Source organism: Colletes gigas, unplaced genomic scaffold, assembly GCF_013123115.1.
Source record: "Colletes gigas isolate AHSC1104 unplaced genomic scaffold, ASM1312311v1 Colletes_gigas_Sc00066, whole genome shotgun sequence".
Lineage (NCBI taxonomy): Eukaryota > Metazoa > Arthropoda > Insecta > Hymenoptera > Colletidae > Colletes > Colletes gigas.
In genome coordinates this window covers 389,164-414,702 of record NW_025106695.1, presented here as the reverse complement: position 1 = coordinate 414,702, position 25,539 = coordinate 389,164, and the positions used below count along the sequence as shown (strand labels likewise).

General features: G+C 37.7%; 1 protein-coding gene across 3 annotated transcripts; it reads left to right on the top strand.

Annotated features, from left to right (window-relative positions):
* Positions 1–4,861: 4,861 nt before the first annotated feature.
* On the top strand, positions 4,862–25,503 carry LOC122403625. 3 transcript variants are annotated; one of them, XM_043407243.1, is made up of 15 exons: positions 4,862–5,208; positions 6,536–6,740; positions 7,571–8,016; positions 10,980–11,763; positions 13,076–13,883; positions 15,826–16,291; positions 16,855–17,044; positions 17,484–17,616; positions 19,072–19,311; positions 19,777–19,989; positions 22,738–23,159; positions 23,754–23,993; positions 24,471–24,673; positions 24,753–24,794; positions 24,878–25,503. In XM_043407243.1, exons 3-15 carry the CDS (start codon positions 7,925–7,927, stop codon positions 25,014–25,016), a joined length of 3,972 nt encoding a protein of 1,323 aa, XP_043263178.1. In that variant the 5' UTR covers positions 4,862–5,208; positions 6,536–6,740; positions 7,571–7,924; the 3' UTR covers positions 25,017–25,503. The 3 variants fall into 3 exon arrangements, with proteins under 3 accessions (XP_043263178.1, XP_043263177.1, XP_043263179.1); XM_043407242.1 differs by having other exon boundaries at positions 4,862–5,316; XM_043407244.1 differs by lacking the exon at positions 7,571–8,016 and having other exon boundaries at positions 4,862–5,316.
* The last annotated feature ends 36 nt before the right edge of the window (positions 25,504–25,539 follow it).

Sequence of the window (25,539 nt, the reverse complement as noted above, 5' to 3'; positions counted from 1 at the left end):
TATTATATATATAAATGTATGTGTATGTGTGTGGGTGTGCCTAAAGATTTTCTCTTCGGACTATCTCTTTCACTCTATATTTACCGTCTTCACGCCTTCTGCTCTCTGCCGCGTGTCCCGATTGTAGGCAATTTTTTGGGGAGACGGGAAGAGAGCGGATCGCTCCGATCGATCCTTGACCGACGAGACGATCGCGTCGAGCTTCGTCGATCCAGAATTCACTTCGATTCGATGTCGATCGATTTAAATCTTTCTTTTACTTTTATCAACAGTAGCACCTCCATTATCTGTATCGTTAGGAAGCTAAAATCTGTCTCAAATCGATCATTTTGTGGATCAAGTACAACAATATAAATATCAATTTCAGACATCGAACAAAATAACACAAGAAAATGATTTACAGAAGGGCTGTTTTGAATCTATTCATAGAACACATGGGTACAGATGGATACTGATTTAATATTAGCGGTCTTCGATTGCTAATATCATGATACTTTCCAATTTTTTAATTATTTTATATCTGGTGTCTATAATACTAGTTAGTTTGTCCGGAAATGAGAACTTTTGGATAGTAAAGTATTAATTTTTCCGAAATCTATCACTCTATATTTCGAGTAAAATTGCACAAATTAAATTGTAATATAAGTGAATAATTTTTTATACACTTTTAAGCTGTGAATAAAAATAAGAAGAGTAAGCTTTATATAAATACATAGATCTAATGCACTTTCGTTTAAAAATTAACTTGCTGTATTTATATCACAATACAAGAACAGATATTGAATTGAATCTTCGTTTGACTTACATTTAAACTTTGTCAAGTATAAATTATTGTCTCGTCTTCAAAAGTGTTTCGATAGTGGAGAATTAGGATAAAGAAGGTTCTACCGTGGTAATTATAGACCCCCTTCGGTGTTGGTTTCCCGTTCACAGTAAAGAAGCGACAATTATCTGATATTAATTGATTCGTCCTCGTTTCGCGAATAGGATACGAATTGTATAGAAAGTATCGTCAGTCAAGGATCGACTGCGTTGTTTAACAATTGTCTCTCTGTGTTCCGGTTGTACCTATAATATATATAAATATATATTCCATCGATCGTTCCTCTTGATAGATGCAGTCGCGACGAAACGACGCGTGTGCACGGCGCGTTATTTATTTGCATAGACGGCGTCAAGCGATCTCATCGGCGACAGTATACGAAAGTATGTACGACGTGTTTTCCAATTTCTCTGAGCGTCTACGGTCGCGTAACGGCGACGAGATATTGGCGAACGAACGACGCGTACGACGGCCTGAAGCTCGTACGATTACATATTTTTTTACGGTTCGAACGGAGAGCGAGAGACGTGACATTTTATCGGGCTCTGCATATTTTAATCCGCGAACGAACATTACAACGGTAAGAATTTTAAAACGACACGCACCGGGGACGCTTGCCGCCAAAATCAACCACCCCTCCCTGTGCATCCGGTCGTCGGCGATGACGAGGAGCGCCGCGACGCTCATCCTTAACACCGTCCCAAAGTTTGTCGACTGTTCTATCGTATTCTAGATTAATAACATTGAAACGCGCTCGTCGGACGCTCCTCCCCGCGATTGTACAATGAGCCAAAAATATTAACGATCATTGTTATGAAAAATCGTTTCGTAACGACAGAGTCACATTTACTTATTCGGTGCAAATATTAATTGAATAATTATGATTCCTAGAAAACTGTACAGAATGAGTCAACCGCAATTTCAGTCGTGTATATTAGCACTGCTTTGAAATGATTGGAGAAGAACGTACAAGGTGTATTTACAATTTAAATAATCGCCAACTTCCTAGTAACGATTTTTTCGACGTTGTCCTAAAATTGACGAAAATTCTCCCCGTCGAAGACACGTTTGGCTTATTTTACACGCGGGTTATCGAGAATTTCTCGTCGCGATGCACATACACACACGTATACGGATTTCGAAGCCCGTGCACGCGCGTGTCGCGGTCTCGCCTTCTGATGTACGTAACGATCAATCTTAAGGATATTATTACAAAGTAAACGAATAAACTTGTCGTCGCCATTGTGATTTAAGGTAGTAGAATCCGCCCTGCGTTGTGTCGCTCAATATGCAGATCTAACCGGCGAGCGTGGCCTGTTTATTTATAATTTACGACAAAGTGGCCAATTCGTATTGACTGCTCCGTAATCATCGTTAATAGCGCTTGTTCGGGCCTCGGTCGTTCATTCATACGGCTTCTATTTCTTGATACTGATATTATTTGCGATTCGCTGAACCAACGCTTCGTGATTATATGTACATTCGTTTGACGGAAAACAGATCGTCGGGTATGCATCTGCATCGAGGACTCTCGGGGCAACGTTTACCTGTTTGTATTGCCAAAGTCACTATTTGACTTTGGCGCGATAAAGTCTTAATAAAGGTTTCATTAAAATACTCAGCCGGCGTTCCCGTGTTTACATCGAGTGAGATTTTTTAGCGTTTAATACAAGCTTTCCCCCTTTTTCCCGTTCGTGCGTCGACAGTGTGTTCTGCGAGTCAAAATAAGACTGAAATGTTATATAACAAATAGTCTATAAACGCTCAAACCACTCAAGAGTACTTGTATAAACACAAGAACTGGTGTTTTATCACAGACCATATGTATTACATTATTTGATTTTAATTTCTCGCTGTTGTTATGTAAATCTTGTACACTCTATTTAAGAGATTGCAAAATGTACAAATAGCAAGTTTCGCTAATATTTTGATATCTTATCAATCGCAAAGATAAGATCACAATTTCTATTCATCCATGACGATTGATTACATGTTTCACTTTGGTTATATAATGTTGTGAATTATCATGCAATTAATTACCAAATTTCAGACTCTATAAATAGAATTCTGCTCTATTATTATTCGAGGAACATAATAAATATAAACGTACGCGAAAAGCGTACCTAATATGGAAATAATCAGCAGTGCAGAATGTCTTGAAAATTGTCATTATAATAAGTTTTTTCAATACTAATTATTCAATAATCTGTTATCAGTAATGAGTTCCCTGAATGGTCTCACTATTCGAGTTACAAAAACGTTCAGTTTGAAATTATAGTAATTCACATTGAAAGCATTTTTCATATTATGCATTAGAGTCTTTCGATCAAATAGCTAACACAGCTTCCATGAATTGTGAATAATGATTATCATACTGAGTCTCATTGATTCCAAATCTATCGTTGCGATTAATTGTTGCCAGAATGAAGTATGCAGTTAACGGCCAGCGTTTAAAACAGAAATCATCCTTATCTTCTACTCACACAATCGTATCCAATTGTGTTACAGTTGATAAAAATTATCGACTCGCCAGTGAGACTGACAATAGTGTGACTCATTCATGGCTCGTATGATCAGGCAATTTTACTCCATTCACATTCGTACATGGAACTCGAAGGGGACGCAACAACACTCGGTATTTGAAGACTTATAAAACATATCAGTTCGAAAATCCTGTGTTACAAAACGAGTTTGGAAAATTAGCACATGAAAAACGCATTTCTCGCTATGCAAACGTGTATGTCGAACTCACACAGCACAGTAGCTCATAAAAACAGTTGAAAGAGTAAACACTGAATGCATACAATGCAATAAAACATGTTATCTCGCTTACTTCAATACTAAATCGTGTGAAGAAATATTATCCATTTATAAAACCCAGGGTAATCTGCCCTTAGGATTTCTATTTGTGTCCTATTTCTTAACGTTACTAATTTATATCAAAAACTGTACCATTTTCCATAAAGGTCTGCTCAAAAATGTTGTGAAAAAAAATGTTGTGAAACGTTGATCATTTTCAATTAAAAGGGATCTTTAGTCGTTATCAATCTTAATAAATCTACTTGAGCGATTATCACCAGATAAAAATCTCCATCACGCAACATTGTAAATCATTTTTGAATCATTCTCTCGTTTATAGCACCATAAGTATATACAGGGTGTTTCAGAGGCCAAAATAAGACCAAAATCAAGGATACTAATTTGTTATAGAAACATTTCCGGCCACACAGTATATTTTCGGTAAAGAATTTTTTTCTCGAAAGTGCGTAGGAATTCGGGAGTATGCGTATTCACCAAAAATGATTGTAATTAATCCCCGCAACCAAAAGTAATTTTTCCAGAACGATTCGAAATTTTTTAATTTTACTTTCCTGAATTTTTTTCTTGAAAATGCGTAAAATTTCGAGGGTATATGTATTGACCAAAAATGATTGTAATTGACCCTTGCAACTGGAAATAATTTTTTTAGAACGATTTGAAATTTTTTAATTTCGCCGAAAAAATTAAGATTTTTTCCAGGGTTGATCGAACGCCCTGTATACATTCTCATCATTCATTTTAAAACAAGGTCTCAAATGTGGAAGTATCGACTTTCAGAATATATTTTCAAGTTCATCCATTATTTATTGGACAAACTCATACTGTATATTACAATATTTGATAAGCAGACCATTTAAAAAAACAAATCGAATTTTTCAATTTTGACGTTCACAGTGTCTTTCATAAGTTCCTTGTTTGTTTTCTGATTACTTGAAAAGTTCGCCTGTATTTAACGCAACAGATACACGCGATCGACCGAGTTTAAATGCCCCACCTTGTATACGGTGTGCATGTATTGGCTGTAAAACGGAGTGTCCGTGGTGGAGGTGGAGGAGGGCAGTAGCGAGAGAAGGGATGCACCGTGTGGCAGAACCAGCCGCGCGTCTCGCGTAGGAAGTGAGCGTTCGTCGGCGGACGTGCGATCGGAGTCGTCGAAGTGGATTTGTGCCAGCGTTTTTTTAACCATTATCTTATCGTATCGCGTTCTATCGCCGACCAAATACCATTAGAAAGCACCGTTTCCGTGAAACGTGCGTCTCTCGCGACGGGCGGGCCAGGCTTTTACTTGCCGAGGGACAAGGCCTCAGCGCAGATGTCAAAGAATGCGAAGAGAAAGGAGAAGCTCGATCGTGAACAGTGAATTCCACGAGTGTGTGCTGCCACGTTGTGCGTGAGTGACTTGACCGTGTGTGCCTCTAAACTATTTCACGTTTGTGTGCGTGCCGTGGGACTTGCCAGTGTACCTTTTCAAAGGTGAACAGAGAAGAGGACGCGGAGAGAGATCATGACAGTGGCAACGACCATTGAACAAGTGGGTCTCTGACCCCAACGGACACGATAAACAGGTCCGGGTTTAAACAGTATTTTATGGGATTATTCTGCGCCGCTGCGCGGGGGCCGTTCGAACATCGTGAAATCGTTTCGCGGAGTCCGACTTGAAATAGCACTTCGAGGTACGTGTGTCCGTTGTTCTCTCTCATCGTGTTTTTCTCCCCGACGATACCCGAGAATCAACAAGTTGTTCGCGATGTGTGCGTATCGAAACTAGATTCACCCGATGCAACGGTGATCGTGTGCATATCGGTGATAAACGTTGGCGGGCTATCGATAATTCGAAGTAACCGTGATTTTATAACTGCTCGATTTTTACTGTATGTACAGTGAAAAGTGGACGGCACAGTTTTAGGCGATTCGAACGATAACTCGCAGATACGTCGAAAAAAGGTTATCGGAAGCAGATGTCATCTTTCGATACTCCAAACCGTGTATAAGTAGACGCGTTACGTGAGCAACGACTATGTGCCTATACAAAACGCAAGAGCCCATTGACGTTTTGGCAAATATTTGCCTCGTTAATGAACAGTTGCCAAGTGTGCCACCCGGTTGATAGGAGTAATTGGAGCGGCTTTATTATTGACTGTTCGCGTTGCCTATATTTTTACTCGTTACTCGGCTCGAACAAAGAATCGTACTGTTGTACCGATTATCTCTTGCACGATGCATCGGTATTATAACATTTATGAGAAAGGGCATTAATGTTGCATGATTAATGATCGCATGGCATCATCATTCTTCCCTGTTTAAACTCTGGTAAAAATAATACAACGCTCTTGCAAATTATTCGAAACGGAGCAGCTGATAGTGGCAAAGTAACTCCGCGCGTAATTTATCTTTTAATTACAAATTTTAAATATATTATTTGCTCCGATAATACGAATGGAAATAATGAAAATTTCAAATAATTTGAGTTTGGTAACGTTGCTTTGTTGAGTATCGTTCATTTGTGTACAAACAAAGACATTGAATTGTAGTTAGAAACATTAAATAATTAACATCAGTGCTGTTATTACATCGAAGACTACTGTAATTTAATTTTTACTTGTATTGGAGCATTTTAATTTTATTATATCTTTTTCTATATTTTTCAATTTGTAAATTTTCTTTTTAAAATTGCCCTATTTGACCTTGTTGTTTTACAATATTTTAATAAATATTGAAAGAAGAGAGGATTAATGTACGGAGATTAGAGATTAACGTTTCCTGAAACTGTGTTAAATGGTAAAGTGTGCTTCCCAGTGATCTCAACGTCAGAACAAAAGTTCTTGCTTCTTAACATCGTAGAAGGACGTTCCGAGTGTTTGGAGGATAACGAGTAATACTTATCATTTTCAGCGGGGCTATCAGTTAATTTTAGAAACTCTGATAGATCTGCTGACGCGAGTTAACTATGATTCACGTGCCGTCCTGGATTGAGCAGAGGTAACAACGAACCGTTTTCCTTTGTCCGACAATGAGGAACATGGGAAACTAGATCCAGTCGTCGATCCCCGGATCGGAACCGAGGAACCATGGAAACGTCGTCGTGACGTAAATGTCGGTTAGTGCAGAAACCGGAAACTCGATGCGTCTGTATCGAATTTCCAAACGGTGATTCACGGGTACAAAACAATTGTCATGCCAATTTAAGGCTTTTTTTTACGTTCCGAGACTTCAGCCTCTGTCACGTGACTCGGATACGATGATTCAAACGCGCCAGAGTCGCCATACGTTGACAGTCGTTTGTTCTCTCTCGGAACGTAAACTCATTTGCAGTTATACATACACATTAAGGTATACGCGCTATGCCTACGATTACCAGATATTTTTCGTCATCCTGATATCAAATAAATCGTCCAATTGTGATCTACGATCGGCCATTTTGAATTCGAAATACGCGCGCGGTTTCCTAACCCAAATTTTTGTCGCTAATTGCACGCATCTTAGGAGTCTAGCAATAAGGCGTTAAACGAACGTCTTAATTGGAAATCGTTTTCAATCTATTCGTAACCTTAAAGGTGTTAATGATTCCAGTTAAGAGTACGATGACATCCTTAGCGCTTGTGCTCGGAATATTAAACACAATGTACGCGCACAATTACCATTCAAATATTTCCTTAATTATGCACGTTCATTTCCATGTTTACTACGTTACACGCGAAACGTGCTAACTGGGCTTTCAGTGAGATAATTTTGATAATTCGCACGCTTAAAAAGCAGAATATTTGATATACCTATCTAGAGAGATTCCCGGACTGGAAATTTAAAAAATTTGCAAAGATACATAGAGTATATGCATTAATACACAATTATTTTTGCCGCACAAATTAACCCCTAAGGGGTTGAAATTAACTCGTGAAAATTATTATTAATTTAACCCCTATTTTTCAGGGGCTCGTTTCAACCCCTTGGAGTGAATTGGGCAGCAAACAAATTGCTCTACGCATCCTCAACGTTTCGTAATATTCTGAAGTTCCGGGTCTTACCCATATAGATCGTTAAATAAAAACATATAAATATAAATTTACGAATCGTTTAGATTTGCCAGAGATTCGTCTGTTAAAAGGTCGCAGCACCTGGGAAAAATTAAGTACAGAAACGATAATTTAGAGCAATTGAAATTATAAAACATGATTTATTCCAACTGCTCATTGCTAATCACGTGACTCGGATGCGGTGATTCAACCGTACAGAAGTGCTTCGCGCTGAGCTGTCTTTATTACTAAAGTAACTGTCGTTGGTGGAATGTACGAAGCAAGTGTTAATAATTCTTCGTGTACGTGTTCGACGCTTCATCGAGATACCCAAACTGAAGGACCGTCCTCGAGTCTTGCAAAGTATGCTTAATTCTGTACTCATTTTTATATAACTTCCACCTACTCTGTGTCTAACAGTTTGTTCCCAAGCATACATAACCTTTTCTCAACCGTCGAATCATACTAATCGTTGGACTTTTTCTTATACTAGTCTTTTTAATAACATTTTCCGTATACCATTAACGTGTTTGCGCAAACCAACATTCTATGTTCTTCTCCGCCAACACGTTACTGGGTGTTAATTTTAAATTTAATTCATTAACCAGGACATTGATTTATGTATTTTTGAAGTCGTTTAAAAAATCAGTATGCTGCGCGTGTATGTTGCAAGAGCAGGTATGAGTTCTGTTTACTCAACGAGTTTAGCGTACTTTCACTACTTTGCTGCAGCACTATGAACAAGTCAACGTTTTTTGTTGGTTGAAACTAATGTATCGGGGAATTTTTAAATGGTAATTCAGAGTTGATTAAAGACATTTCGATTCGCGTATTGAGCCGGAAGCTATTCGTAATAAGTTCTCTAATTTCTTCGTGACAGATACAGAATTCCACGTAATTTGATAGTCACAACACTCACGTGTTTGTAACACCGAATGACGCGACACCATTAAAAGTAATCTTCAATTTCAACAGACTGTTGTTCATTAAACGCGAGTGGTTGTTAAGAGTAAAGAACAGCGAATTAAGAAATTATTGAATTAAAACACTTGGTTAGTTGTCTGCCTCACCTTAACGCATATGGCTTACTTTGCGTCTCAAATTTCACTGAACGCGATAGTATCAACTATCAAGTCATTCTATGCGACAGGTTGACGATAACACTGGAATAATTGATAATTACGTTCGCATAGTATGATCACATCGATTCAGAAAGTAAATTAATGAAGTCTGCGTATGGCTTTAAATTAACATTAATATTATTTAGTATTTACGAATAGTTTTATTTGATATTCGTGGCGGTGGTTCAAGATTTTGGAAAAATTCCAAAAAATAGGACTATTAAAGTTTTGATGCTAATATTTGTCAACGAATAAAGAAATCAATGGGGGTGGACTCAAGCCCCCATGGCCATTTTCTTTGGCGCTGTTACTGATTTGCATATCTTGGAGCAGCCTGCATAGTTTGGTACATAAACGAAAGTTGCAACATAAATACAGTCGAAATGAATGCAACGAGCACGGATAAAATTTCTTTGTTGTAACTATTACTTATTACATCGGTGATACGAAAAGATATGATACCTTCTATTTTGTTTAATTCTTCATAAGTTAATAAGAAGATGTGTTCGAAGAACAGAAGAAATATTAAAGAGAAAAAACATAACGATTTTCTAAATTTCTACCACACCTTTCAAAGAATAACGATTGCCGTATCATAAACCAGGCATAAATCCTTTGTGACCTGTTTAGACCAAGGTTTGAAGTGAACTTGAACCCTTGCCTCCACGATGGGAATTTCTCTGTGAAATAACCTTGATTGGGACACAATGTCACCGCTTCCTTGCTGATTTTATGTTTAAATAAGAAACTAGGGAGTGTAACAGCCATCTAACATTAATCCAAACCTGGCTATTCAAAAAAGGTTACTGCAATTCCTGCTAACCACGAGACAACGGTTCTTAAATTCTAGGAAAAGCGGGTTAACTCGCTCAGGACCGGTTACTAAGTAAGGATTAGTCTAGTAGATCGCCATGTAAGGCAAGATATACCTATAAATGTACAGGCAATATAAAGGAAGTTTTAAACTATCTTTGCAGCGTACAAAATTTTATAAGTAATAATATTTTCTCTGTATAATCTTCATTTTGTTGTTTCTTACATATTAATTCTTTTTATACTAAAGGGGTTTCCCCGTTGATAAATGAATAATAATAATAATAATACGAGTATACAATAATTTTTAAAGGGTTGTTAGAAACTTCAAAAATTATTTAACACCTTTAATCTACTATAGAAGATTTATTTGTCAGGTTTGTACGATATCACGGATATCCGAATAGAAGCCAATTTAACCATTTATCAAGCGAAGCAAATTCATCGATCATCCGTAAGCACATTCTTCGACCAAACAATGGACAGTGCAAATACTTCTATTCAAAACCCATTACAGAAAGGTGCAACGGACTATCGTGATTTTCGTGTGATATTCGTGACTTGTTCATGTTAATAACAGTATTTTTTTCAATCGTTTAAACTCTACTTTTACTAGTATTCATGATTGAGATATACAGTTTCCCAGTATAGTGTTTCATTTCATATTTATATCTTTTCTCGTGGCTCGTTTCTCTTCTATCAAATCGTACTTGTTTTTCTACTTCTCTGCGTCTTTCTATTAGCATTTCTATTATGCCCATTTCCTCCGTTCTTAATTCGTCTATTCCTGCTTAACTTAATCTGTTTCTCATTAGATATTCTCCCCCCTCTGTTTCCGGGCCTCGACGATTCGTTCTTTTTCTTTTAGACATTTCTTAACCAACTCTTTACCTTCTACATTTCTTATTTTCTCGAATTCTAATGCTCTTGTTTAAAATTTTTCTCTTTTCTGTCACCTCTTCTCTTCTTTTTCTGAGATCTTGAAGTACAAAAATCCTGGCTAATCCAACCCACCATCTTAGATACTTCCAAACACATTTACTTCATATAATATAACTCCAGCTACTTAGCAGTTCGAACGCAAACGTATAAAAATATAAGAATTACTTAACGTAAAATACGAATTTTTGTATCTAAGGGTTGAGACAACCCTCTATAAAGCTCCCATTTCATTAATTCTATCAATAAAAATATAAATTTTCATAAAGATCCACAATTTACTTATAACTTATCATAAGCTCTTCATGCCAAATTGCACAAAATCAACTAGCAACGAAACATTTAATATTCTGTGTAAATAATCAATCTTAGAGTAAAACCACATCTTTTTCATTCTTCTCATCGAAATCTATTCATCGAAAAATTTGTTTAAAACGTACGAATATTGTTCAGGGGATCGAAGCATGTGGCGCAGCTTCTACGTTCCTGGATCGTACGGTTGAAAGAGAGCGCCGAGGCGGAGAAATTTCCTATCGAGATGGAGGTGAAACCAATCCCGAAACCTAGGACGTCGGTGACGGATCGACCGGTACCAGCGCCAAGAAGATTACCGTTGGTCGTTCCAGCGGCCAGACTCAGCAGTCACAGCGACTCGAGTCAATCGGAGAAAAGCGACGACTCGAAATCGATCCCGGAGACACGGACCGCGAACAATGAATTTTTTCGCAACCTGAGCACCAGCTCCCGGCAACTGAAAGACGAGATTTCGGAGAAGGTGACGACCAAGGGCCGCGCGGTGATCTCCAGCACGAGAAACGTCAGCATCCGGCTGGAAAAGTCGGTGAAGAACCTTCTGACCAGACGACTGTCGTCTTTGAATCAGGATGAGCTTTTCCGCGACGGTTCCGACGGTATCAAGAAATTCAAGGATCCCGCGGAGGACGATAGATGCGTGTCGATGCCCGCCGACGATATTTTCAGCGGCATCTCGTTCTACAGTCCCTTGAACAGTAATCTGAGGAGCGTCAGAAACGAGGAAGACCTATCCGGTACGCGACCCAGTCCACCGCCTCCAGTTTATCCTCCTCCTCCGCATCCTGACGAGTTTATCTACAACGAGCTGCAGTCCGTCACATCGGGTAGCAGTCGGTACGACACGATCAGCTCGACCATCTCTGACAAAATCGAGAGGGACTTCCCAGAATCGTTCAATCTTCTCAGTTTCGCCCTCAATCAGGTAAAAATTCTATTCCTTCAACATTTCATTTCATTTCGCTGGCACTACCGTCCGTGAGTCTTGAAAAATGCAAATTAATGCTTTCTTACAATTTAGTCGTTTAACCCTTTGCACTCATTGGCGCCTCTATGGCGACGAACGCAATACGTACCATGGCTCGATTCAAGTCTCCTTTTTGATAACACAAATTGAATTTAGGAAATATATGAATAAAATTTAAATTGTAGGTATTTATACATTTTTGTAGAAAAGGGAATATTTTGTTGTTTTTAGAGGTTACATCCCAAAATTGCAAGTGGTATTACTAGTTGTTCATATTAATAAAAACTCTCACAATGCAAAGGGTTAAGTTACATAAATAAATATGAAAACGTGTTTAAAATTGAAGAAGGACACGTAGACAATATTACATTTTAGTAAAATTCCTTTATAACGTAATAAATAAATGTTAGTTTCATTTTATAATTTACATAGCTTCGTTAAGTGTCAGGTGACTTATGGACGGGAGTGTATTTTCGTGAATTATCCTTGCAAACAGGGATGGGCAAAATGTGTTTTAAAAAATACTTACGAATATTCACAAATTTTTACTCTATTCGAAATTTAATGCTTACGAGTATTCGCTTGTTATACTCAGTTTCACTCTCTAATACAGGAAACACGTATATCTTGTAATTGCTTGGTCAGTGAATGCCGAATACATTAGCATTTCATATTCAATGGTTGAGTAAATGCAGAATGTTTCATTCAGAATAGTTAGTTTCATTTATCAGAATAGTTAAATGTATGTCATAGTCGTGTATTATGTACATGGTCTTTATGCAATGTATACTCTATATTTTGTTTAATTTCGTTGTTTATTAACATTTAAAGAGCTTTTATAATGCATTGCATAGGCTAGGAGATTTGATAGCCAACCATATTTCTTTTAACGAAATATCGTAGCAGAGTAAAAATATATTAATCTCTTTATTTCTCGACGATTTGCTTCGCGTAACATAAAATTAGAGATTCAATATCAGCGGTAGTTTCTTGAAAGTGTTTATGGAAGCAAGTAATATTACGTCACTCTAATCGCCTGTTACGTTTGTGACTCAGTGTCAAAGATATGGAAGTTGTCTTACCGAAATCTTTGACGACATTGACCTCCAACTTGACGATACGCGGAGCAAATTTTCGAGAATCATATCTCGTTGATAATTAGGTTGAGGGTTAATAAGGATTAATACATTTGAATTTTATTCAAAATATGACCTACGTAATGTCAAATTTTTCTGTACTTATGGGCGAATTCCCTTCACTTTGTTATCAGGCCAGCGATTCTGATCAAAGCTTAAATTTGTCGGACGTTAACGTAACCCTGCCCCACGACAAAACCGACACAAGAAGGCTATCCAGATCCGATTCTTGGATATTTTACGACACCGCGTCAGCTGGCAAGTCGGACGGGATCGACGAGCTAGACAGGATATCAAGCGCGGAGGAGGATATTCTTGACAAAGAGGTGCCCATTTTGAACAGGACATCCACGACCTCGAACGAGAGTCAAGCGTCCGTGCAAAATTCGTTGTACGAGAATCTATCGCCCCAAAAAGCTGTTCCAGAAGAGAAACAGCCAACGTCGACCAGCTCGGAGACTAGACAGTTAAACAGCAGGTCGCTGTTGTTCGAATTCGATCCATTCGCGCGAACCTCCGACGAGAATGTTTACAGCAATTTCGAGAACAACGATCTGATGTTGCTGGAGACTCTGCTCGCCACGAATGATTCGCATAGCAGTGCTGGAAGCATTCTCGATTACCAGGAAACCGTTGATAATGAGGAGGAGCAGGACGAAGCGGACGACGAAGATATGCTGCATCCGCAAATTTCCGCAGTGCCGCCGGAACCGCCGAAAAGATTCGATTCCTTGCCAAAAAGCGACTACGATGGGGTCGCGGATACCACCTCGGTGCCAGACAAGATCTCTATAACCAAAAATCCGGCACTGTTGCCGAAATTGGCGCACCTGGTGACCCGGAAACAACCCGCCGTGCCACCTAGAAAATTAACTTCGAAAATTCGCGCCAACGATACGCCAACGAACGTGACAGCGACCACCAGTGATGGCACCTCACCAGGTAAACAATTGCCTTTTTTCTGTATACAGTGGCCCCTATACTATACTTCTAAAACCTACCAAAACCTACATTTTCGGGAAATTACATTTCAAGTCTACGAATATAATTTCTAACTTGAATTTATTAGAAGAATAATATACAATTCTGCAAGCACGTTTGAAAAATTGAATGCCTCGGTTATTAACCCTTTGCGGTCGTATGTCTACTCTCAGCCACCAAAGCCTTTTTACCGTTCCGGTCGTATGTCTGCTCTCAGCCACCACAGCAAGGAACTATACGAATCGTATACTGTATGCATTCATGTATCAGTTTACACTTTTCCTATACGAACCTCAATGCCTAAAGGACCTACAGGGTCTGTCCGGAAAGTAATGAGCCTCATTTTTTTGTGACGCGACTATACAACGTACAGCGCTGCGACCGGTTGGGAAAAATGGGGGGAACCTTTAGCTTTCCAGCGATACCACGGGAAGTCGCCTCCGAGCTCTGGGAGGGTTAGGACGAGCTGCCACGTAAACGTCTGTACAGTGACCTCGTCGTAGTTACGATGGAAAAAACGTTAGAACAGCGTTATGCGGTGAAGTTTTGTGTTAAACTGAACAAGACGTCGAAGGAAACATGGGATATGCTTAAAGAAGCCTTCGGGGATGCTTGCATGTCCTATTCGCAGGCAAAGAAGTGGCACAAGTCGTTCAGAGAAGGTCGGGAAGAGGTTACCGACGAGGCCCGTTCTGGACGCCCACAAACATCACGAACGGATGTTAATGTTAAGGGGATCGTGCACCACGAGTTCGCAACCCCTGGCCAGACCGTCAACGCTCAATATTACAAGGAAGTGCTTAAAAGGCTGAATCGCAAGGTCACCCGCGTCCGAAGAGAGATCCGAGCTTCATGGAAACTGCACCATGACAATGCGACGTCTCACACCGCCTTTGTTGTCACCTCCTACCTGACTCGGATCGGTGTTGCAACGATTCCCCAGCCACCCTACAGTCCCGACCTAGCCCCGGCGGACTTCTTTTTGTTTCCTCGGCTGAAAAGGGAGCTCAAAGGACATCATCTGGGCACCCTGGAGAACGTCCAAGCGACTACAACGACCTTATTGAACAGCATTCCGGCCGAGGAGTTCCAGGGAGCTTATGCAGCATGGAAATCACGCTGGCAAAAATGTATTGATGCGCAAGGGTCCTATTTTGAGGAATATTAAGTTGTTGTACCTGTCCGACCAATAAACTTTGTAAAAAAAAATGAGGCTCATTACTTTCCGGACAGACCCTGTATTCACGAACCAATACGATGCTCCATCAATTGGAGATAACGTAATTTAATGTACACAAAAGTTGTAACTCGTCATGCAAGACGCAGTGGCGAGTCAGTTGTCTTTTGAACGTAGTGAAATCGACAAAGTTCGACGATACCTTGTAGAATTCCAAAGAATATTTTATAAATTGTATTTAACAGTAATTAGACATTCTCTCTTCTTAAAATATTCCAAAATAATTCCCCAAAATGCGATACATGCACTCGAAAACCTGGCCTGCATGTTGGAGAGTGTTTTGAAAAATATCACACGAAGGAGAATTATAAAACATAATTTTTATACAAAAACATATCACAAGATGAGTGTATTGAATAAAGATATATCTAAAGTTCACAAATGAATTACTAAAACTCGTTTATACATCGCAAACTTGCGTGTTATGTATCCCTGCTCTATCGACAGAAATTAATTCCGACCAATACGATACCCATCTCCAAATTTAATCCGACCGCAAAGGGTTAAAATCGCATTAATAGAATGAGAAACGCTAATTTTATTTATCTACTAACAAATGGCCGATGACTTACGGACCGGAGTGTACTTCACTCTCAATTAGTTGCGGCATCACGTTTTGGCGACAAACGTATTTTTTTAAGTGCTCGTCTCTTCCGCATATTCCAGTCACAACGACGGCGACCGCCACCTCGACGGCGAAAAGCACCGATGAAACTGTGACCAGTCCCTCGAAAGGAAAAACCACGGAGGAGCATCGACGCATAGGCGTGATACAGAAACTAAAAAAACTCAGGCACGAATCCACCAGCCACGGTATCAGACCGAACATGATCAATTTCGTGAAGAGCGGGAGCAAACTGTTGTCCAGAAATCGTGACCACGGCGGAGTGTCGAGCTCTAAATCGACGAAACTGGAAAGGCCAAAGGTCAACGCTCCGCAGAATCCTGCGACGCACAGGGGAATTGTTTACAGGACTGGCGTTGGGATCGAAAGGGCTAAGGACCTCGTGGCGCGAGCGACGGTGTTGGCTGACCAGAAACTCTCGTTTTACGCCGATAAGGGCATGTCTACTCTGAAGGAGGTCATTCACCTCGATACAGTGTACAGCATTCATCTTCTGCAGGATGTAAAGTGAGTCCACTGTTTCGTACGATAGAAGGACGCGTCTTGAGATAATGATGTTAAATCCACGCAGAAGCGAGATCCAGAAATGTATAAAATCTGATCGAGAATAACAATGTTTCTATTTTGATCTTTGCATCGCGAGTCTCCGAAACAGAATGAAGGTTACCACTTTTCGAAGCGAAGATAAATGTGGAGAAACATGTTGTGTAAAACTACTTACAAAGTGGAGATATTTGTAATATTCTAAATCCTATAAGAATTTTGATATGTAAAATTTAACTGTACTGAATTTGATAAATATTTAAATAATTCTATCGATTTAAATATCCTTACTGAATCCATATTAAATATAATATGATAGTCGAATAATGCCAGTAAAAGAAATACATAAAACGCTGATACTCCATGGTTTAAATTATTTTTAAATACATTTGTTAAATCTCGTTCGCGACCCTTTGCAGTTAAACCTGCCTGTTCCCAGCATTTTGCAAAAGGAAGCGTACTTTACATATAATGAGATTAAATGTTGAAGGAAAAGGAGGATAACGAAGGCGATTTAAAATGTTCAGGGTAGTCGATGGCGAAACAGTACATTGCATAGCAATTAGCGTGGAAGGAAGGCTAAGCGTTCACGTATTCTACGCGAAGGGCATCGCTGAACGAAGAGTGTGGGCTCAAAGAATATTGGAGGCCGTTACTCCAGTCTTTCTCACGAAATATACAGCCGAACTAACGAGAGCAGGATGGGCCTACTTAAAGGTACAAAAGTTCCATAGTACTACACCAAAATTCGAATTTTTAAAATCTAACAACTCAATAAATCTTTAAAATTCCCAAGCTCACTAGCATCTATATCAGCAACTGAAAGTACGTACTTACATTGCTCAATACCTAACTTGCACATATGTAGTTTCTGGAAACCTTTCTCGAATGAGAAACAAACACTATTCTAAATAGGATCACCTATATTTATTCATCACTGAGTTAAGAATCAACTTGACAGTCAAAATAATTATTGTCTGTCATATTCCATAACTCAGATATTCACTAAGACTATTATTAAATTAAATGCACGTTCACCGTAGCGTTTTGTTTAATCCTTGAAACTCGATTCGTTTGCATCAACTGTCCAGAAAATATACGATAATATATGGACATATTGGACTAAGAAATTAATATTAATTAATGCATGTTTCAGGAAGGTATAACAGGTACATGGTTTCCAGCTTGGGTTCTCCTGCACCAAAGAACTCTAATTTACACGAAATCGCTGGACCCTCTCATGGCCATAACTTTTGGAGAACTCGACCTTCGAAAAGCGCGTTGCATTGGTATGTTATCTTTATTATAAAAAAAAATTGCAGTTCCATAGAAGAACTGTTTATTCAAATTATAATTATCGTTAAAGACATTTTCTGAATGCCTGTCGAAGGACTCGTTGCTTCCTTATGATAGATTGTGGCCACGTATGATTAATTGTAAGTGTGTTTTTCGACTGCAAATGACAAGCATTGACCTTGTTAAACTGCGCATCAGTAGACGATATTTAACCAAATTTACAGTCGAAACAATATTTTGATCTACCATATAATGACGTCACTGGTTATATTAGTAATACATCCCAGTAAATAAAAGAATTAACGTATTTGCACACCGAAAGGGGACAGACAATGGGAGTGTAAATCATGAAACTTATTTCGTAGCATTTCTCATTGAAACTGACCAGAGATACAATTAATATTTTGTTCTCCGCGATTAATATGTATTTTAACATCAAATTTAAAACGTATCAACATACTCGTTACGAAACAGTCGAATTATTGTTACGCTAATTGCTCGTTTGGCTGACTTAAAAGAAGCATTATCTTTTAATTTACTGTCTCAGAAAAAAGTAACGATACATTGTCAGAAATTCTATATGTATTTTTATATTTCTTTGGCACGATATACAGGGTGTGCCTGAGAAAAATTGTAATGGGAGATTCTAGAGGCCAAAATAGGAGGAAAATCAAGAATACCAATTTATTGATGAAGGCTTCGTTAAAAAGTAATTAACATTTAAAGTTCTGCCCGTACTGAATTTTTTTCTCGGAAATGCGCAGGATTTCGGGGGTATGTCTATTCACCAAAAATGATTGTAATTGACCCCCGCAACCAAAAATAATTTTTTCAGAATGATTTGAAATTTTTTAATTTTGTCGAAAAATTTCACACCTTCTCGAATTTTTTTCTAGAAAGTAGATAGGATTTCGGGGGTATGTCTATTCACCAAAAATGATTGTAATTGACCCCCGCAACCAAAAATAATTTTTTCAGAACGATTTGAAGTTTTTTAATTTTGTCGAAAAATTTCACACCTTCTCGAATTTTTTTCTAGAAAGTAGGTAGGATTTCGGGGGTATGTCTATTCACAAAAAATGATTGTAATTGACCCCCGCAACCAAAAATAATTTTTTCAGAATGCTTTGAAATTTTTTAATTTTGTCGAAAAATTTCACACCTTCTCGAATTTTTTTCTAGAAAGTAGGTAGGATTTCGGGGGTATGTCTATTCACCAAAAATGATTGTAATAGACCCCCGCAACCAAAAATAATTTTTTCAGAATGATTTGAAATTTTTTAATAATTTTTTAACGAAGCCTCTGCCAAGAAATTGATATTCCTGATTTTCGTCTTATTTCTACAATCTTCGATTAAAATTTTTCCGGATTGGCCGAACACCCTGTATAAAACATACATAGTGATTAGTTGGTACCTGTTTGGAGAGTTTCGTACGTTGTGTTACAGTTTTACGAGAACAGGAAGGGCCGAATTCCGGTGCCGGTTCCGTTCCAGTGGTGGTCGTGGACACAGGTGGCAGTGGTGCATTACACATGACTGCACCAGGTACACACGAAGGATCTGCATGGAGGCACGCGCTATACCAAGCAGCCACTACCTGCGGCCCTGCTTTGGAACAGCAACAACTCACGCAGGACGACGTGCCTGTGATCCTCGACAAATGCATCAATTTTATATATGTACACGGTAAATTTTTCAGTATGTCATTGTACACTATCACAATCGATAAACAAATAAAGATATCTCCGTGTCCTGTCTTACTTCAGAGCTGAGCCAATTTAAAAAAAAAAATATTCGAATACTATTTCAAATAATAGACGTCGAGAGGATCACGAAAAGTAGTCGGAACGTTGGTGAACCCTAGCTCGTAACCCACGTGCGGCTCTTTTGTACCCTTGCTACGGCTCCCGTATACTTATTCAATTTATTAAATCAGCACATAAATTACTTGATACAAAATGCAATTACTATACAAATGTAAACCGAATTTTAAACGGTTAATGTAATTACAAACTTACAAAAATTATAGAAGTAACAGATCATATATGTTAATATATATTTATATAAAAAGAAATTAATTTATGCGGTTGTCGAGTAGTTGGGCGATTTTTGAAAATACGTTACTTTGAAAATATTAATGTCACATTGAAGGTATTATGTCGGAGGGCATTTATCGCCAAAGTGGATCCAACAGCGCCGTTGTTCGATTGCTGCAGGCCTTTCGACGGGACGCATGGGCGACGCAAATTACAAAAAGCGCGTATACAGAGCACGATGTCGCCACGATTCTCAGAAGGTTTCTCCGTGATCTACCGAATCCATTGTTTCCCGCCAAGATACACGATCGGCTTTGTCTGAACTCAGGTAAGGAGCATTCACTGTCCTTGATTCGCCGCGCACGGTCTCAATCTACTAACTCAACGCTTTGACAATGAAACCGCTCGAATGCTACTAGTTAAATGCGAATAACTGAATTCTACGGAACGTTAACGAACGAAAAATACTATTCAATACTGCATTTGTAAACGATTTGATCCTCTTATGGTCAGACGATCGATTTATCACCTTTCGAGAATAATTCAGTGAAAACTGTTACTTTGAAAATTAAACAGACGCTTCAGACAGAATATTTCATGCTTTTGTGCCATTATTGGAAGCAAAACTATTATTCTATAGAAATACAATTTGTTATTTATTTTTCGAATAAATTTTGCTCATCCTGGATATAATTGGAACACGTCAAAACAATGCTAAGTTGCGTACTTTAAAAATGGTTTCTCAAGCTGTCCGTCACATTAACAAAGAAGTTAGAACTTATGTTCAAGGAGCAATACGTGCAAATAAATCAGGAATAATGTCAAATTGACCCGTATTTACTCCCACGTACACTTTCTCACACTGTGGTCCCCTTTCATCAGGAAGCATATCATTAAATTTCCGGTGTTATTACTAACTAATTTAACCCTCCCGAATCCTTTTCGTAACACGAGCAGGCGCGTTGTATACACTTTATTATGAAATTTTAACTTGTGTGTCAAACAGATGCAAAATATTTATTTAAACATATAAAATAAACATTGTGGGATAACAAATATTTTCGTTATCAGTGTTCATAAATAGGAAAAACATGGTATATTATTTGTAGAATGTTTGTTACATACAAATCGATTGCACATACTGCATCTTAATGTAGTTGCGGTATTAGTACACTAGCCATCTTCGTCCAATACGCGATAAAAAATATACGGAACATATCTCACGCAATTATGATATAGAGCACTTTATAAATGTCCTCAAGACTTCAACCTTGAAAAAAATGTAGGAAAAACAGTCCTGTAACATTTGCATATTTTTCCAATTTCATCAGAATTCTCCACAATGAATATTAATTTTCAAGAAAATGCAGGAAAGAAAGTCCTGCAACATTTGCACATTCTTCTGCTTTCACTAGAATTCATAATTGTTTTTAAGACTTCAACTTTAAAGAAAATGCAAGAATAGAAAGTCCAGTAACATTTGCTCATTCTTCTACTTTCACTAGAATTCATAATTGTTTTCAAGACTTCAACCTTCAAGAAAATGCAGGAAAAAGTTCGTTTTTAAAACTTTGAAAATGAAACGTGATCCCAGTATGATAATAACGAGGGAACGTTGAACTCGAATTTATTCGATGTTTGCAGTAGATTTTCAATCTGCTTACGGCGGAATGTTGCGTGAGAATCGCACGGAGGTCGTCGATGAATCATGGTTTTTCATAAGGAGCTATCGTACTTCTCACGTTAGTGAAAGCAACGGTGTGCGTACACACAGGTACGTGCATCTCCGATAAAAACCGCACGTGATTTTTTTGTCTCGCCGATAATGATACCTTGAAGAAGCGACGCGGATTTTAAGATTAAAAAAGATCAGACTGTCAAATAGAACTCATACTTTTCGTACGGCTCGTATTAATTTCAGTACACGAGTCGGGAATTTAGAAACAGAATCAATAAATATTAAAAATTCCTAACATTTAAACTACAATTAAATATTATATCAAAATATACTAATTTAGGGTCATTCGAAACAATTTATTTATTCATTAATAGCGATAAAATCATAACTATACTAACGTTTAAGTATGTGTTATCGAATCAACAAAAATAAAAATTTAATCATTTTACTTATTAATTAAATATTTAGAAATACCAGTTTTTATTCAAAAGTTCATGAAGAGTGAAAATCCAAAGATATCGATAAATGATAATGCTAATAAATAATTCTAAATCTAAAAAATAATAATCTTATTATTAGTATGGGAAGGGGGGAGTTATCAAATTGTTATTGCTTACACGATATCGCATACTTTTGAACGACCCTGATAACACTATGTGTTCGATAGCTCCGATATAAATTTCAATGGTGACACAATTGCTGAGACGGGTTTAAAGTATGGCCTTGCAAAATTGAAATATTTCTGAAACATTATAATAATTTTTCTATGCTCACATTTAGGGACAATTGAAGGAATACATTAATTGAGTAAAATAATAATGAATTGATAATAGTAACCATGCATTCAATAATATTTAAGTGCAAGATATGTTTGAATGATTGAATTAAAATTTTTACAATTTATCTTCACCGTTTATATCATCACTAACCTCGCAGTTTTAATAATAATAACAGCAAAACTTTGAACATTCCTATGTGAAAATTCGCTTCAAAAACGACGTCGAACGCTACTCTTGCAGAAATCGCAACTTACCTAACTACTTACATATTTAATGATAGAACAAGGTCTACAGTACTCATTATACAAGCATTAACTGTTAAAATTGGACAAATGGCTGTAAAATACTACGGCAATGAAGAACTCCGGCGAATCACTATAGGCGATCTCAAAATGCGAAAATTGACGCGCAAGACACGATCGTTAAAGAAAATTGCTAGTAAAAGAGTTGCTTTACCGAAGAAGGTTTATTATATGCCTCTCAAGCAAATGAACTATAATAAACTAGCAACATTGTTCTTCCACCCCGGGGGGAAAAATGACAAAGAATTCAGATGCCAACAAATTACAAAATACCAGATAAAAGTGAGATATTTATATAGCTGTATTTTGCTTTTCAGAGAACAATAACGAGAACGATAAAGTCTCGACATACAGAAAACTGTTAGCTCCGTTGAGTCCTGTGCCTGCGGCGACACTCAGGAGGATTCTTGCTCACCTTCACTGCTTGAGTCAGCAGTGTTCCAGGAACCTGATGACTGTCGAAAATCTATCCGCGATTTGGGGACCGACATTGATGCACGCCGGTGAAAACAGCGCGGAGGAATGGAACAGAGCCGAGACCAGGGTCGTCGGTGATCTAATAAGGCTTTATCCGAAGCTCTATCAAGTAACAGCTGCCGATCTAGAGAAAGAGGCGAAAATATTGGAGGTCCTCGAGAAGCATCACGTGTCGAACAACGGACTACGGGGAGCGCCATCGGGCGATCTGAAAATGTGGATATACATTTTCTCGATAGACGGAGAATGCGTCAATGTGACCGTAAGAATCATTCCTTAGTTCTATTCTGAATTTGAAGAATTTACATTAGTATCTAAACTTCAGCGTTATAGAAATTTGACTATCAGATTTCTTTTAAACTCAATTGTGATCTCTCGTGAAATGCCCGATTGATTGCATAAAAAGCAACGGACATTTCGATTCTCGTGGGTTATAGCAACTTCTGCTTCGCCGTCACCTTGATTTATTTTTAGAATGACGTTAAACACGTTCCTATAAAACAAGTTTGTTGAATTCTTTTTTTCGTTTATGTATCTTCACGTTCTCAAACCAAGAATATGTTTTCGTTCAAAAATTCTACAGAATTCCATTAAAAAAGCAGAAATTAATCTCGAAATGACCTTCAAAGTCAGAGAGTGAATATTTCTTTATTTTACATTTCCTTTTATCTCTTAATATTTAGCAAATGGATTCAGATACCTAACTTTAAGGCATTTAATAGATTCGATGGTAAACTTGAATTTTTTAGATTTCCTATTTCTTTTTTTAACAGAATTTGAAACCATAATATATAATAGTACCATACGCGTAATATATTTAATAATAGGAAATGTAATACAGAAATATTTGTCATAGATTGGGCCACAAAAGACCGCGTTCGACATTTGCCAGGAACTCTCCGATAAAACGGATTTGCCGGCACATGAATTATGTTTAGAAGAATATACGTTGTCTGGTGCATTGGAACGACCACTGCATCACGCCGAGCGTGTCCTCGAAACAGTGGCGAGGTGGGGATACTGGGATCCCGAGGATAGAAAGGACAACGTCCTCATTCTTAAAAAAGATCAACTGTACAAGGATATAGTACCACTGGTAAATATATTACGATGTTAGATCAAAATCAAATTATAATTTTCCAGATGAAAACGAACGTCCCGTTGTCACCGAGTAAATGATTCATTTATTATAAAATTATAAGTCTGTAAATTTATTTTACGTCTCATTTAACACGATCCGAATACGTAATATTCTTTGTGTTAGAGGGGTTCAAGGTTGTGCATGGCTGAAACTATTTTCCATAGCGACCTGCCCAGCGCGGATCAGATTGCGTGAGTCAGAAGGGAAAGATAAATGCACATTTGCCCGACACAAAAACAGGATGTAATTTAATTGGACTTGATCGCGGTCGTTGTTTTCACTTCACATTGCTAATGTAAAAATTGGTTCACAAAAATGACCATATTATTCTCTCCTTAGCTACTTCGTTTTATATAACTATTTACGTTGTATATTAAACATACTCGTCTCGTTATGTATGCACATTTTCATTAAAGAATTTTTTTTTTTTAGATAAAACCGCCATTAACACCATCCGGTGAACTTAAATTTGCGGACAGAAAGACTAAACATTTCAAAACCTACCTCTTCGAACTTAGTCAAGCGAAGCTTTGCTGCTACAAAGACAAAGTCTGTTCTAATAAATTGTATGAATGGAAAATAGAAGAAATCGTTTGGTATTTGGGCCACGAACCGAAGCGAAATCCGCAAACTGGGTAAGCGTTTTATTCTCTATTTGTATTGAACAAATTTTGTTCGTAATTTTGAAAAATATATGTACATTCCTTGTTTCAGATGGTCCATCACGTTCTTACCAAAAAATAAAAAACCAACAAGGTAACATTGGAATAAAGTCTAAGAAATTCCCATTGATGTATCGCATTTAAATCTTTCAAATTAAAATTAACATTACGTTTTAGGTGTAAAGAAAGCCCATTTTTTGGGAACACGTTGGCGGGAACATTAAAGGACGATCAATACAAATGGTTAGCAGCTATGATCTTTGGGGAATATCAACAAAATCTACGTCCTTCCGCAATTAATCTTATGGATCCATAAATGACTAACGTATTTGTCTAATAGAGGTACAAACGAACCATTAGACGCCGATTTTAATGAAACTTTACACAAATGTTGGTCAAACCTAAGAACTATGACTTATCATTTCATTGCTACTAATTTCCAACTTTAAAAGAGGTTCTATTTTTATTGAAAACATTTCTTGTAAATTTAAAAATTATGTAAGCCTGGGTGAAACATGTGATTCTGATATAAGAGATGGTTTCTATTCTAAAGTTAAAAAGTAGTAACAATAAAATACGGCATAATTCTTATATATAATATTTTTGTATTACATATTAAACGATTTTGTCCTTTGTTTAGTGCCCATGCTTGCCTTAAGACGAACACGATTATAACACTGTTAAATCGTAATCTATGTACGTGTATCAAAATAAACGATATCATTGAGAAAGTTCTTAAAGCAAACGAATATAATGCTAAAACTTACTCGAACATTTCAATGGTTCAAATAACTTAATCAATTTTCGACGAAAAAAACTAATTTTTTTAATAAGATAAG